This window comes from Lepidochelys olivacea (assembly GCF_965140295.1).
Source record: "Lepidochelys olivacea isolate rLepOli2 genome assembly, chromosome: 16".
In the NCBI taxonomy this organism is placed as follows: Eukaryota; Metazoa; Chordata; order Testudines; family Cheloniidae; genus Lepidochelys; species Lepidochelys olivacea.
In genome coordinates, this window is record NC_140426.1 from 10336969 (window position 1) to 10350947 (window position 13979).

Consider the following 13979-nt stretch of genomic DNA (forward strand, 5'->3'; position numbering starts at 1 on the left):
ACTCCATTTAATCTTCATTGTGCTACCTTCCCAGCCTAAATAGCACCTTTCACCAAACACGGCGCTATCCCCTCTTCACGGGAGCATTCTGACAATCTACGGGACTTCCCAGAGACCAGGGGTCAATAGATGGGGGCGAAGGGGGGGAGTGCACAGCATGAGGGATTTATGAAGTTCCTCCTCTTTCCCCAGAGATGCCCCCGCAGCTCACAACCAGAGCAAGGGGATACTAAGCCCATCTGCACCAAAGGAGACACTGACAAGAGTTCATGGCAAGCAAAGTCAGGGGTTAGCAAAGCACTTTGAAGCAGAGTCGTCCAGTGAGGTAGTTCTCATTAGCCCACTGCTCACTCGAAGCACATTTCATCAGACAGGTATGCATTTATCTCCGCATGGACTAACTTCACGCAGTCCAAATGCAGGCGCAGTTCCACTGAAACCAATTACTACACCAGCTACAGTCCAGGTGCTTTAAGATTCCACCTGCCCTGCAGGGTGAATTCCATCCAATAACCTTGAGATTCCTCCCTGCAAGATAGAAGGGGCTTTTAAAGGTCCATTATGGGATGCGCTCAGCCTCACAAATGAGACCTTGCAATCATTCTCCGTACAGTGGGGTCAGACTCAGCCCCTGGTCAGCAGAGCGGCACTGGGGATGAGTTTGGACCAGTGTTTCTACACACCTGCACCCTGTAATTTAGCCTGTTGTCATGTATGATTCCGCCCCGGTTGCAGCCTTTTGGGGCTCAGTGTGCCTGGAAGATGTTCTGGGGACGCATTAGAATTGCAGTACATGAGAGTGCCGGGCTTCTCAACCAGTTCTGTCCTAGAGCCCATGGTACAGCAGAATACAGTTTCAGGAGCCCCTCCCCCAAACATTTTGAGACCCTCTCCCCATCTAGCTATACCAAAAAAGGAGAGTAGTCGCGCCCCCTAGGTTAAGAACCCATGCTATTATGCATTGCTCTTTATGGCGCTTGAATCAAAGACAATGTGGACTTAAGATGGCCAATGTGGCCTGCCCTAGATGGCCAATATGACCCCCCAGCCAGGGCATAGACTGGCTGATTACACAGAGCAGTGGACAGATGTGGTGCCATGACGGAAAGAGCAGGTACAAAGGTATCATGAGACAAGCTGGAATGAGACAGTAGTTAGAAAGGACAAACAGGGATAGATCAGATCAGCCCAGGAGACTGGCGCTGAACTTGCCCTTCAAATCTCCCACTGTTGCACCATCAAGTGCAGTGGGAGCTTTAGTGTAGACAGGGCGCCAGCATTTTGACGTGGCCCGAATCGGGTCAGAGGGCATGGCGGTAAAGACTTCAGAGCCGTGTCTACACTGGAGCTCCAAGCATCGCTGCCCCAGCAGGAGTGGCAGGGAGGGAGATGCTAAGGAAAGGCTGAGAGCTGGCAGAGGCAAAGGAAGTGAAAGCAAACACCGAACGGGAAGGCATCAGCCTCTGGCAGCAAACAATTGAATTATGCCCTCCCCACTCCCACATCTCTTTCACTATGGAAATCACAGCACGCAACTCCCCACCCCACTGAAAGGACCCTACCTCCATCAGGTCTATTAGCCACAAGAGTCGCTCCTGGGGGAACAGATTCAAACAGACATAAAAGGGAAAAACAAAAATGTTAGGGAGGAAGTAGAACAAACGAATGACACGAAGAAAACATTGCACAACCCCCTCCCCATCCCCAACCTTGCCATCCCATGGAACATGTCTTGGGTTCTCTCCAATGCATTCAAATAAAGGCAGCAAGAGCCCCGTTCAGAGAGAAGAGCAGGGAGATGGGGCCAGATAACTAGCATCGGTGGACTACATGGGCCCTTTCTTGGTTTGCACAGAAATAACAGGCCCCCTTGAGTTCCCCCTCTGTCATCTCCTCCTTCGGCATTACTGGGCAGAGTTAAAGCAAAGGATCAGGGTTTTAGGGACGGGGGCGTTACAGGAGCTGGCTGATCTGGCCACACTGGTAGCACTAGACTGAGGCTGCAAGTCTCACATGTGGAAAGGAAGAGCAAGGATTGTCTGAGGAGTGGCTGTTTTGCATGCCCTGGCTTTCCTACAGACCCTGGGGCAAACCCGGGGCTGATTTACACCCCAGGCAATCCCATTGATTCCTATGGGGTATGGCTCCATGTGCTCCGAACAGGGTGTAATTTGGGAGGGGGCTGCTCACCCTGACTCCCGCATTCTGAAGCTCTATCCCGTGTACCCAGAAGCAGGAATCAGTCGGTGGCTGGAGAGTGGTGGATGAAGGCAGGAATGCATCCATCTGCCCATTTGGGATCTGAAGGGGTCACCAATATTTTCCCAGCCTTCCCTATCCCCCTGGTAATCATTTGACTTCAAAGAGCTAAGCCCACTCCTTGTTGAGGATTGTTATTTGCCAGCACCCTCTCCTGCCTTCCACAGCTCTGGAGATATTTTGCTGGCAACCTCCTATGCCCCAGAGTGACTCTGGAGTCTCCTGTTTGGATTAGAAATGTAGAAAATCATCCAAATCATAGAATATCAGGGTTGGAAGGGACCTCAGGAGGTCATCTAGCCTAACCCCCTGCTCAAAGCAGGACCAATCCCCAATCTTTGGCCCAAAAAATGGTCCCCTCAAGGATTGAACTCGCAACCCTGGGTTTAGCAGGCCAATGCTCAAACCACTGAGCGATCCCCACCCCCTTGATCCAGCACGCTGCTTTAATCCAGCTCAGCTGGTGCAGAAGGTATTAACTATGGGACTCCCATTAAAGGCTGAAAAACCATGTCCAGTGCCATGAAAAACTTTTAGGAACTATTAGGAAAAACTTTTTCACTAGGAGGGTGGTGAAACACTGGAATGCGTTACCTAGGGAGGTGGTGGAATCCCCTTCCTTAGAAGTTTTTAAGATCAGGCTTGACAAAGCCCTGGCTGGGATGATTTGGTTGGGATTGGTCCTGCTCTGGGCAGGGGGTTGGACTAGATGGCCTCCAGAGGTCCCTTCCAACTCTGTTATTCTATGATTCTATGAAACTTATGCTCGGAGCTCAGATCGGGCTGCCTCATCCCCAAGAAAGGCCCCCTCTGCTTCTCCCCTGTTGGCTGCAGAGCCTCCCATTAGAACAGAAGCCTGGCCTGTTTTCCTACTGCCCCCTTGCCGCGCTGATCGGGCAGCAGCCGCGGCTGTCTGTTCCTTTCATGGAGGTTTTAATTTCCAAGGCAGCTAATGTGTTTATGATGAAAGCCAATTTACGGCTGGGAAATTAATTTTGCGGCCGCGCCGCAGCACACTTAGAGGTGATTATGATAACTTAATGAGATGGTGCACGCGGTGACGACCCTGAGACATTGCCACGGAGTCACTCACGCGCCGGGAGGAAGAGGACTGGCAGGGAATGCAGATGGCGCCATTTCCATCATCCCTGCTGGGACGGGGAAGGGGGTGGTAGGGAGCACGTGTGGTTATGGGGGCACGGGGAAGAGGGGGACTTGTTTAAAGGGATAGCTAGTATCATCACTATAATGGCAGGCCAGGGGCTGGGAAAGGCAGTTGGAGCCCGGGCCTGTGCAATGAGAAACGGAGGGCGGTGATATAAGGCGGGATTTTCAAGCAGGCTCAGTGTTGGTCAGACTCTGCTGGCACTCCCCACTGACTTCAGCGGGGGCAGAGTGTGAGCACCCCACCACGTTCATCACCTCTGCGGTCCCCAGGACCCTGCAAATGGCCCTTTCCCAAAGACCAGGTGTGTCATCTCCAAGGTCCCGCATGACCTTCAGCGGACGTCTCCTTACAGATCATGGACACCACCCCGAGGGCCCTAAGGACTTACAACCGGACCCTCCCTAGAGGAAAGCAGAAATCCTCCCGCTTCTTTGGTTCCCTTTGGCCCATAGCGGCAGGAGGGTGGAGTGCAGAGGGTGATTCAGTGCACTGGTCTCCAGCACAGCTCTGCCCCCTCCTGCCCCCATTCCCACTGGAGCTCAGGCTTGTGACTGCTGAATTGCTTACGGGGCGTGCACATGCATTTTCCATGTGCTTCAAGGGTCTCTCCGTTTGCCCTGGCTGCCTGGATGGGGTCCACCAATACCACTCATACACAGGTCAGGGGAGATCTCGGGGCACGAGTCTGATGCTTCAGCACCATTTCCAGCTCTTGACCAGCCCCCACCTATTACTGAGCCCATGCATGTGGCATCGGGGGTAGAAGTGCTGTCATGGAGCCACCGGGGGAGCCTTTCCAAGCAAAACATGATATTCTCCAGTATTATAGCTATACCTCGGTTATTCAGGGTTACAGGGTTTGCCCAGTGAGAGCCAATCACAGGCCAATCAAAGCTGGCACCTTGCCATCAACAGTGGCCCAGTATCTCTTGCTTCAGTGGGAGAGATTTCCTCTTCTCTCACACAGTTCACTCAGCTGATTCTGCCATGCTGTGGAGGTGGAGGAGGGGATGGGCTAGGGGGTTGGAAGATAGATTCTTCCCGGATGCCTGTGGCGATCTGCTTGTGCTCTGAAGCATGTTCGGTTTGACCACGTTGATCTTAGCTTCAGAGCCGTGGGTGCAGTGAATGGGCAGCAATTTTAGACCGAAGCCAGCAATGCTGTTCTCCTGCCCCCAGGCACCGCCTCCGCGCCACCTCTGCATATGAGAGGAGGGTCTCCGTGATGCCTGCAACCCACTGCCAGAGTGGAGCCCCTGTACCGTGTGAGCTTGGCGATCATTTTGGAAAGCCGAGGGGGAGTAGGTTTGCGGAGGGTTGGGGGGGGGGAAGGGTTTGCAGGAGGACTTCACGAGACGGCAGGGAGTGGGTAGGGCTTCACGGAGAAGGAGGGTGGTTCAGGAGGCTGACTGGGAACGGCAGGAAAGCCGAGTGTACTCACCCGAGCCGAGCTGACCGTGGTGGAGGTGAAGTGGCTGCAACTGGAGGAGCCGGTGTCGCTGTGGGACGTCATGGAGTAGGAGTCGGCACTGCGCACCGAGGGCTGTCGGGCCTTCATGGACTCGATCTCCCGCTTCAGAACCAGGGTATTGAAGCGATCGAGGTCCTGAGGGGCTATCACCCCCCTCACCTCAGATAGCAGCGAGAACTGGATGGGGATGGGGGGGAAGGAAAAGGTCAACATGAAGACAGTGCATGAGACAGCTGGCCTTTCGCTGCACCATGATGCCATGCGTTTTTTTAACGCCTTGGTGCCAGGTGTTGGAAAGCCGAACACCTTTGCAGCCAGGCCTCCTAAGCAGATCCCGCAGTATTTACAGGTTTGCGTGGTCACAAAATGACCATGTGTGCTCCAGCCAGCAATAATGCAAGCCGGTGACCATTGTGCATGTAGAAATGCACAGATTTGCATGTGCAAATGTTGCATTTACTAACCGTGTGTGCATCAAACCCAGCTGAGCCCACAGCCCCCTTCAGAACAATGCTCTCGGCTCTCAGCACAGCGGGTGCGTTCCACAGCCTAACGGAAGGCTGAAGAAACCCCCGTAAACTGGACATCCATTTGCTTTTCACTTTTCCCTCCTCTGGCAGCGAACTCCATTTACTCCCCTTGTGGCAAGGAGCCTGGTCTCATTACGCCATCGGCAAAAGCAGAGTGAGCTTCTGTTCCCTTACTTAACCGCAGCAGTAGGGGCCATTAGGGCATAGCGGATTTAGAACGAGACCCGCCCCCTGGTTAGCCGCAGCGGGAGTGGGAAGGGCATGCGGCACCTCCGACTCTGCTATCGCAATGGGGGACGCATGCTGGCAGCCCTGTTACCTGAGTCCCATGGGATGGAGGCTTTGTGCTACCTGCAGCAGCCCACATCCATCCGGCACTCGTTAACTAAGAGCAGTACGGGGGGAGGTCAGGGCAGTCAGTGACCACCCCCATTCTCAGGGAGAGGTGTCTTTCAGGATGTGCCCCTCCCGCTTTCTTGCCCCTTTGCTCTGCCCCCCGTAAAGCCCTGGGTGATTTCATTGCCCACCAGGTGGCTGTGGAACGGATGCCCCATCACCTTCCTTCAGAGACAGTCTCCAGCATGGTTGCTGGACTTGCCTGGGTTTAGAGGGGCTAAGCCCATGCTCCTGCCCTCTGTTGGCTCCAGACTTCCCTCCCAGCTGAGCATGAGCACAAAGAACCGTGTGCATGGCCAGATCGCACGGGGGCTCTGCCACTGTGTGTCACGGGGATGTCCACTATCTCCAGCCCTATGGCTGGAGCGACTCTAAGCTCCTCAAACCCTGGGACAGAGTTTGTGCACACGGGCATTCTGGTGAGGTGGTTCAGGCTGTAACCAGCTGCCATCACAGCCCCTTGTCTCAGCCACTCCCCGCTCCCATAACCAGTCATTGGTTGTGTTGTGGCAGCACCTAGAGGCTCTGGATCAGGGCCCCATTGTGCTAGGTGCTGCAGAGACACAGGGAGAGACAAAAAGCTTACAATTTAAACAGACATGGGTGGGAGGGGAAACAAGCCCAGAGAGGAGCAGTGACTTGCCCAAGGTCACGCAGCAGGTCAGTGGCAGGGCTAGGAACAGGCCCCCCCCCAGTCTCCTGACTCCCAGTCCAGTGCCCTCCAAGCAGACCATGCGGTATCTCTGCTGCAACTTTGGCTTGGGGAATTCGCTGGCCTACAAAACCGCCCCATTTACTAATGGCTCTCGCCAGCTGTGGTGTAGCTGGAGCCGGCCTGACTTCAGCCACGACCTGCGGTTCCATTCACTCTTCTGTGGGTGAGCCGTGCTTCCCTGGAGCTGGGGGTGGCTCTCCCTTACCTTGGCGTGTGTGTTGAGTAGCTCGAAGAGAGCCATGACGAGAGAGTCAACGGAAATGGTGGTCTCCTTGTATTCGTCCAGGTAGTAGGCCATGGTCGCCCGCTCCTGTTCATTCAGAAGGTGGCGAGCTTGCTCCTCTAGCATGACGCGGGTCTGGTTCACCAGGCTGCTCAGCGTCACCTGGGAGCCAGCCAGGCCCCTGTAAAACACGGGCTGAAAGAGAACACATAGGAACTGTTTTACCCTGGGGCTGGATGGCTGAGAAACTGGCCTCAGCAGACAGAGAAGTCGACCGTAGCACCACATTAAAGGTTACATCCCACAACCCAGGGCCTCTGCTCAGCCATTCCTGGCTAGCTAATACTGGCTTCTGTCAAGGCTGAACTGAACTGAGAGCTGGGGAGAGGTGCCTTGACAGAAGGCAGCGTCTCTTATCTTCAGAACTGGTGCAACATGGACAGCAGCAAAGCCATCTGCTCCCCAGCCCAGAGTTGCCGGCGTGCCTCAGCCCAGGCTGGGAGGTACCAGGTCTCGGGTTGAGACGGGAGTGAGGTCTTCTGGTCTGGTTGATCCTCGGCCGCCCTGCTCAGGCTCTCACTGGTGGTTTTTGTGAGGCGGACACTGAATGGAGAGCGCAAGCTCATTTCCCGCCGGCCACCAGGTGCTATTGACTCAGGCCCCCTGTAACGGGGGAGTCCGCCACTGAGCACGGCAGCGCCTGGTGGTCAGCCCACCCCAACGGCTGGCATTAAGGGTGCCCAAGGGTCCAGTAGATACATCTAGACCTAAGGGTCCTGGGAGTGAATGGTACTTGGGGAAGGAATCTGGACACGGTACCTCTAAAGGCCTGAAACCTTGCAGAGAAAGCAGGGCAAATGTCCCCTCTCCCCCAGCTAAGTGGGAGAAGGGGAGCAGCAAAGAGGCCGCCGGCTCCTCACACAGGGCAGGCGCTGGTGGGCGGAGGAGTGGGAGGCTAATTGGGAAGGAAAGCCTTGTAGTTCACTTCATTCACAATCCCAGCTCCAGGAGAAGGGCTGGGGAGGGAACCCTGCCTGAAGCAGGGCACAACTGACTGGCCTAAGGCTGAGAGCCTGGGACAGAACCCTAGCTCCAGAGACAGGGCTGAGGGGGACTCCTGCCTCCAGGACCGTAGGACTGACCAGTCCCAGGCAGAGGAGTGACTCTTCACAGGCCAGCTGCTGCAAGAAGGGCTGGGAGCAGCTCCAAAGGGACACCGCTACAGCTGCCAAAGAAGAAATGGAAAGAAGTCCTAGATTCCAAGCAGGGATAGTAGAATCCAGAGGGCTGGGGAAAGATGTTGACAGGCTTGGAGAAAGGGAGGCGCAGCCCCGGGAGAATGGCAGAGGGAATGAAGGGAACAGTCCTTGGCTGCCTAAACAGGGCTGGAACCCGGAACAGAGGGTGGGCCTGGGTTCCCCGACCCTTCCCCAGGCCAAGAGCGAAGGTGTGGGCATCAGAAAGAGAAGAGGCCAAACATCCTGGGTCCCAGATGGAGGTCAAGGGGCCCAGGCTCAAAAGCCACTAGACTGGGGGTACTATCCGGCACTTTTCTGTTAACCCCGGAAGGGGAACGGCCTGAGCAGTGCCCTGGCCACAGGTCACGTATAATGACAGACCGTCGTGGCATCGGAATGACTGCAGAGGGTGCTAGACTGAAAAAAGCCCTGCAACGCCACACCCAGGCCCGGGGAGGCGCTCTGGAGGTGAAGTGTGACAACACCCCCATTTTCAAAATCAGCCTCTCCTTTTGGGTGTCCAGCTCTGGCTCTCCAGTGGCGCTGAGCATCTGCAGTTCCCCTGGGCTTTAATTGGAGCTCTGGGCACTCAGCCTGCTTGGCAAACAGCACCCACGTGCTCAAGGCTGGGCACCCACACGTGACAGCAACCAGCACGAGCGGCCACTTTTAAAAAACGTTGGCCTTTGTTATTACTAGGCTGGATTTGACCTGGCCTCTTAAAGGGGAGGGAGCTCGCTGGTCCACTCCCAATCCCCCTGAGCCATCCAATCTTCCGAGCTGAGAGCAGGCTCCTAGCTGAGATTCTCCACTCCCATTATGTGCTTCCAGCAGAGCCATCCCCTTTAAAAAGCCGCCTTTGTGAGAAGGCATCGCGAGAACACAACCCCGCCCAGATTACTTCTTAGCCCTGAAACAAGAGGTTTGTTATCGGCTTTACGTTGAAGTGGCTCCACAAGCCACAGGGTTTTAATATTAACCTTTCCCTCTGGTCCCAGTTCACATCCTTCCACGGGACTAAAGCCTGATATTTAAAGAGAACTTATTGATGTCCTGCACGTGACTCGTCTCAACAGCAAGCTACAGAACTGCCTGTTGTTCGCTAAACAATCCACTGTAATTGCAAGGTGTCGCTTGATTGAAATCAGACGGATAGCTCGGAAAGGGGGTGTCAAGGTTCCTTCCCCACTCTGAACTCTAGGGTTCAGATGTTGGGACCTGCATGAAAGACCCCCTAAGCTTATTCTTACCAGCTTAGGTTAAAAACTTCCCTAAGGTACAAACTTTGCCTTGTCCTTGAACTGTATGCTGCCATTAAGCGTTTTAAACAAAGAACAGGGAAAGAGCCCACTTGGAGACGTCTTCCCACAAAATATCCCCCCCAAGCCCTACACTCCCTTTCCTGGGGAAGGCTTGAGAATAATCCTCACCAATTGGTACGGGTGAACACAGACCCAAACCCTTGGATCTTAAGAACAATGAAAAATCAATCAGGTTCTTAAAAGAAGAATTTTATTTAAAGAAAAGGTAAAAGAATCCCCTCTGTAAAATCAGGATGGTAAATACCTTACAGGGTAATCAGATTCAAAACACAGAGAATCCCTCTAGGCAAAACCTTAAGTTACAAAAAGACACAAAAACAGGAATATACATTCCCTCCAGCACAGCTTATTTTACAAGACATTAAACAAAAGAAAATCTAACGTGTTCTAGCTAGATGACTTACTAACTTAACAGGAGTTGGAAGGCTGCATTCCTGATCTGTTCCCGGCAAAAGCATCGCACAGACAGACAGAACCCTTTGTTTCCCCGCTCCAGATTTGAAAGTATCTTGTCCCTTCATTGGCCATTTTGGGTCAGGTGCCAGCGAGGTTACCTTTGCTTCTTAACCCTTTACAGGTGAAAGGGTTTTGCCTCTGGCCAGGAGGGATTTTATAGCACTGTATACAGAAAGGTGGTTACCCTTCCCTTTATATTTATGACAGGGGGTGTGGCGTGGGGAGCTCTATCAGGTAAGAGATGCTCATTAGTGCTCTGTGTAATGAGAATAGTCAGAAGCTTGTCTCTCACCAACAGAAGCTGGTCCAATAAGAAATATTACTACACCCACCTTGTCTCTCATTTCTGTAGGCATTTGGCAATCTGCTTTCCTTCAGAGCTGGCAATGATCCAGTCCCACTCCATGGTGCCCAGGGCTCTGTGCCGAGATGTGTCACTCTAGGTTGAGGGGTAAGATTGAGATCTTGACCGCTTGCAGTCATGAAAGACCTCCTGGCACTAGTCAGAGTCCACAGCCAGCTGTCCTGGCCAGATTCCAACCTGGGTCATTCAGCCAACCTGACCTCCTGTTGTTTGAACTGGTTAGGATGTACCTCACTTCTGTTCTGCCCTGTTGCTGGGCACTGTTAAGCAGCTGCCATGTTTCACCGCAGAGGTGGCTGCCCTTCAGTGCTGGGCTAAGTGATTCCTTCATAGAAAAGTTTAGGAAGTGCTTTGGCTCCATTTAGATGGTAGGGGAGATAGCAAGGAAAGATCTTTACCATGCGGTAGAGCTAATCTTATGTTTCTAAAAGCAACAGACACCTCTGTGGCGTAGGATGAAGCTGTGCTGAAGGGCCCCAAGGAAAGTCCCAGCCAGGTCTCTTGGCAGGAGTGACAGCACTTTGCACATCTCCAGTGCATCCCAGCTGAAGATCTCCCGCCCTTGAGGTGAGCAAACTGTATTCAGATGGACAAACTGAGGCACAGAGAAGCAGGACTGCTCCCTCCTTAGCTGTGACTCCCCAACACCAGTTCCATCGCACTCACATCCATCTCTGATCATCCCTAGGATGTCAGCAACACCCCTCCTGCCAGGACCTGGCCTAAACACACCACCTGTTTGCCCTCTGGAGCCCTCTGGAGCCATGCCCTTTCTACACGGACTCTGCTAGGAGATGAATGTGGAAGAAGGAAGCAAGGGAAGACATTGAAGAACAGGACTCGGGAGAGGAGAATTGAACAAGTGAGTGGCTAAGATCAAGGGAGAGCTGCTAGCGGCATAAAGGTGTGCTGTGTGATTGGGTGGGTCAGAAGAGGTCTCTGCAGCAAAGTGAGGAGAGGTCATTCAGTGCAAAGTCAGTGGGGCCTAGAGGCCACCATGACTGTCGTGCTCCACATGAGTACAGAGAAAGGCAGATAGGGCCAAACAGAACCCAGGAGTCCTCACTCCTCGTCCCCTAATCTGACCCTGGGCCCACCCACAAGCAGGAATAGAACCCAGGAGTCTGGAGTCGCAGGTCATTGCTTTAACCACTAGACCACACTGCATCTGCCAGTCAGTGGGTGATGTGAACCAAAACTGCAGTATCCCTAGGTTCCTGCCAAGAAAGTAGTCATCCCCCCGCCCCCAGAGATTAAAGTGTGACTATCTAAAGCTGTAGCTATATAGAGCTAAAATATTACTGCACAGCAGCTGGAGAAACAAAGTGTTTGCCCTGTCCCCCTTCAGCTAGCCAGGAAGTTACCCCTTCAATAGCTACTGAGCTAACACCAGGTTGTATTGCTCCCGGGGTGGGTGAGTGCCAGGCTTCTTTCTATGTGAAGGGACAAAGCAAGATCAACCACAGTTCCCTCCCGCCCACCCCCACTGATGCAAGCTCATAGCAGAACCCAGACTGAAAAGCCTGCAGGGTATACAAGGCAGCCAGCAGCTCCCAGTTGAGTGCCAGGGAGATTTTCAAACCTGGCTGAGTTGAAAGGGCATTTTCTTTTGGAGCAATTTCTAACCTGATGCGTTCCCTGAACAGGCCAGGGGTCTGTTGTTCAGCCTTCCTACATCAAGGATGCAAATTGTTGTAAAGAAACAAAAGCCAAGCGAATGAGACACGGGGAAGCAGGGAAAAGCATGCAGGCCGTGCAACACGTTTTGCCAAATAAGGAGTGTACATCTGTTATCAGTGCACGCTACCTGTGAAACTTCCCAACTCATTTCCATTTAAAAGGAGGACGCTGCACCGAGAGAGATGCCGATAATCTCAGCAAAGCGGCAACTCCCCGTCGCCGGATTCCTGGCTGCGTTGTGACATGCGGTGCCCGGGTGGGGAGCTACCTGGTCTCAGAGGCCTGGCTCCACTCAGACTGCTGGGAGTTGGAAAGGCCCTGGGTGTGCGAACGTAACATAGCCAGGTAGAAGATTATATTGGTGTCCAGGATGTTTCAGAGTTCTCAGCTGGCAGTGACCGGTTCTGCTCTGTCCCTTTTTCAATGTGTAATTATTCTCATTAAGAAGGCAGCGTGATCTATTCAAACTCATTAATCACAATCTGACCCTGCTGTTTTCCCTGCACTCTTAGTTCAGAATTAACCGCCCCCCCTCCCCGCCCGCAGCATCTCCTGCCAGGCACAGAGCCACATCTGGGTTCCTGGATCTCTCTCCTGCTGATGCGTCTTCGATTTTGCTCCACCTCTGGGGTGCAGCTCAGTAAAGCTGCCATGGGGCACAGCCCCGGGAGGGCCAGCAGTGCACCACCATTCGCTTGCAGGAGGGAAATCACCTACTAACACTGCAGCTTTGAGCCCCGTTTGAATGCAAAGCCGTCTTGGGCAGAATCAGATTGAAGAGCGTCTCCACTCTCTAGAGGCATGCCAGGGTGACTTAGGGGCGTGACAGAGTCATTGAAACATACCCCTTTGGATGATCATTCGTGGGAGGCGGCTTTCCAGTCTTCATACCCACTGCTGCAAAACAGACCTTCACACTCAGCTGCCACGTTAAGATCATCGGTTTCTATGCCCCTCCTCTGAGCAACGATTATACTGTAGGCAGCTGTTCCCTCCGTGTCCTCTCAATCCAGGTCTTAAGGAGACCCGAAGGGGAGCTGGCAGGCAGGTGAAAGAATGTGACTGCTCTCACCCCTGTGGCGCTCCACGGCTTTGGTGACCTGGGACAGCACAGGGTTTGATTGACCAGCTGAGGAGCCAGAGAGAACCCCAGGGTCTCTCGAGGGCCAACAACCTCAATATAAAGAATTTCGTTTATAGTTTTTAACACTGAGCCCCATCTCATCTTGCCTGGAGTGGAGGAGGATTCCGGATGAGCTGAACAGAGACTTCAGGGTGGTGGCTTATAAAGCCATGGGATGGGTCAAAGGGCTGCTTCCTATGGTCTTTCTCTCCCGTGCCCAGGGCTGAGCGCTGTATCAGTACGGCAGCAGCCGGCAGAGACAGAGACAATAAAAGAACCAGAGCGAAATGGAGGAGGGTGCATGCCTGCGTCAGGCAGAGCTTTGCTGATCTCCCTTCTGCCTCCAGTCTCCTGGCACTGCTGCGTGAATAGCCTCGGAGCGCAGTTGAGCACAGCACATGGGTGCACGCGGTGTGGCAGGCCTGCAATATCTGCCAGACACCCTCATGACGGACTAGACTCTCTCTCCACCCACAGCCTTGAGCAGGTTGGGCCTGCCAGGTATTACAGGGCCCTGGACTGAGTCTGATGGTTGCCAAGTATCCCCATAAGCTCAGCAGGTCGCTGACCTTCACCTTTGCCTGTAGGCTTCCAGCAAGTGAGTGTAAGCTACGGACAGGGCTACTGTTAGACTTGTCATTGTGAAGGGGAAAGACAGAGCTGTTGGCACACAGGTCCCTGCCACACATCCCACCTCCTGGGCACGCAGGTGAAAGGGTGTGGCTGCTAGCTCTGGCCTGGCCTGGCCGTGGTGGGGTGTAGCAGCCCTCTGGAGAACCAAGACTTGCAGACCTGGTCACCCACTGCCCCCACTGGGACCCAGGCCCAGTGGTACATACTGAACCAGCCCCAAATGGCTGGAGACAGAGGAAGGGTTGTGATAATGCATCAGGATAAGACTGGGATGGAGATGGCTGAGATTAGTCTCTAGGATGTCCCCTCTGCCTACTCTCTTGTAGCGAGGATGCACCTGTTGATTCCCAGTTGGTCACGGGTGCTGTAAGAGTGGCAAGAGAAATCCAAAACCATCTGTC

The 13979-nt window shown here is 53.6% G+C and overlaps 1 protein-coding gene across 3 annotated transcripts in view; it reads right to left on the reverse strand.

Moving 5' to 3' along the window:
• The window catches only part of WHRN (whirlin), a 108778-nt gene that overhangs the window by 26955 nt on the left and 67844 nt on the right, over nt 1–13979 (reverse strand). For 2 of the 3 annotated variants that reach the window (XM_084650499.1, XM_084650497.1), the window contains 3 exons: nt 6745–6957; nt 4869–5075; nt 1563–1595 (listed from right to left, as the gene is read on the reverse strand). In XM_084650499.1, coding sequence (XP_084506625.1) covers nt 1563–1595; nt 4869–5075; nt 6745–6957 — 453 coding nt within the window. The remainder of the gene's footprint in view (nt 1–1562; nt 1596–4868; nt 5076–6744; nt 6958–13979) is intronic. The other variant, XM_084650498.1, reaches the window with a different exon arrangement.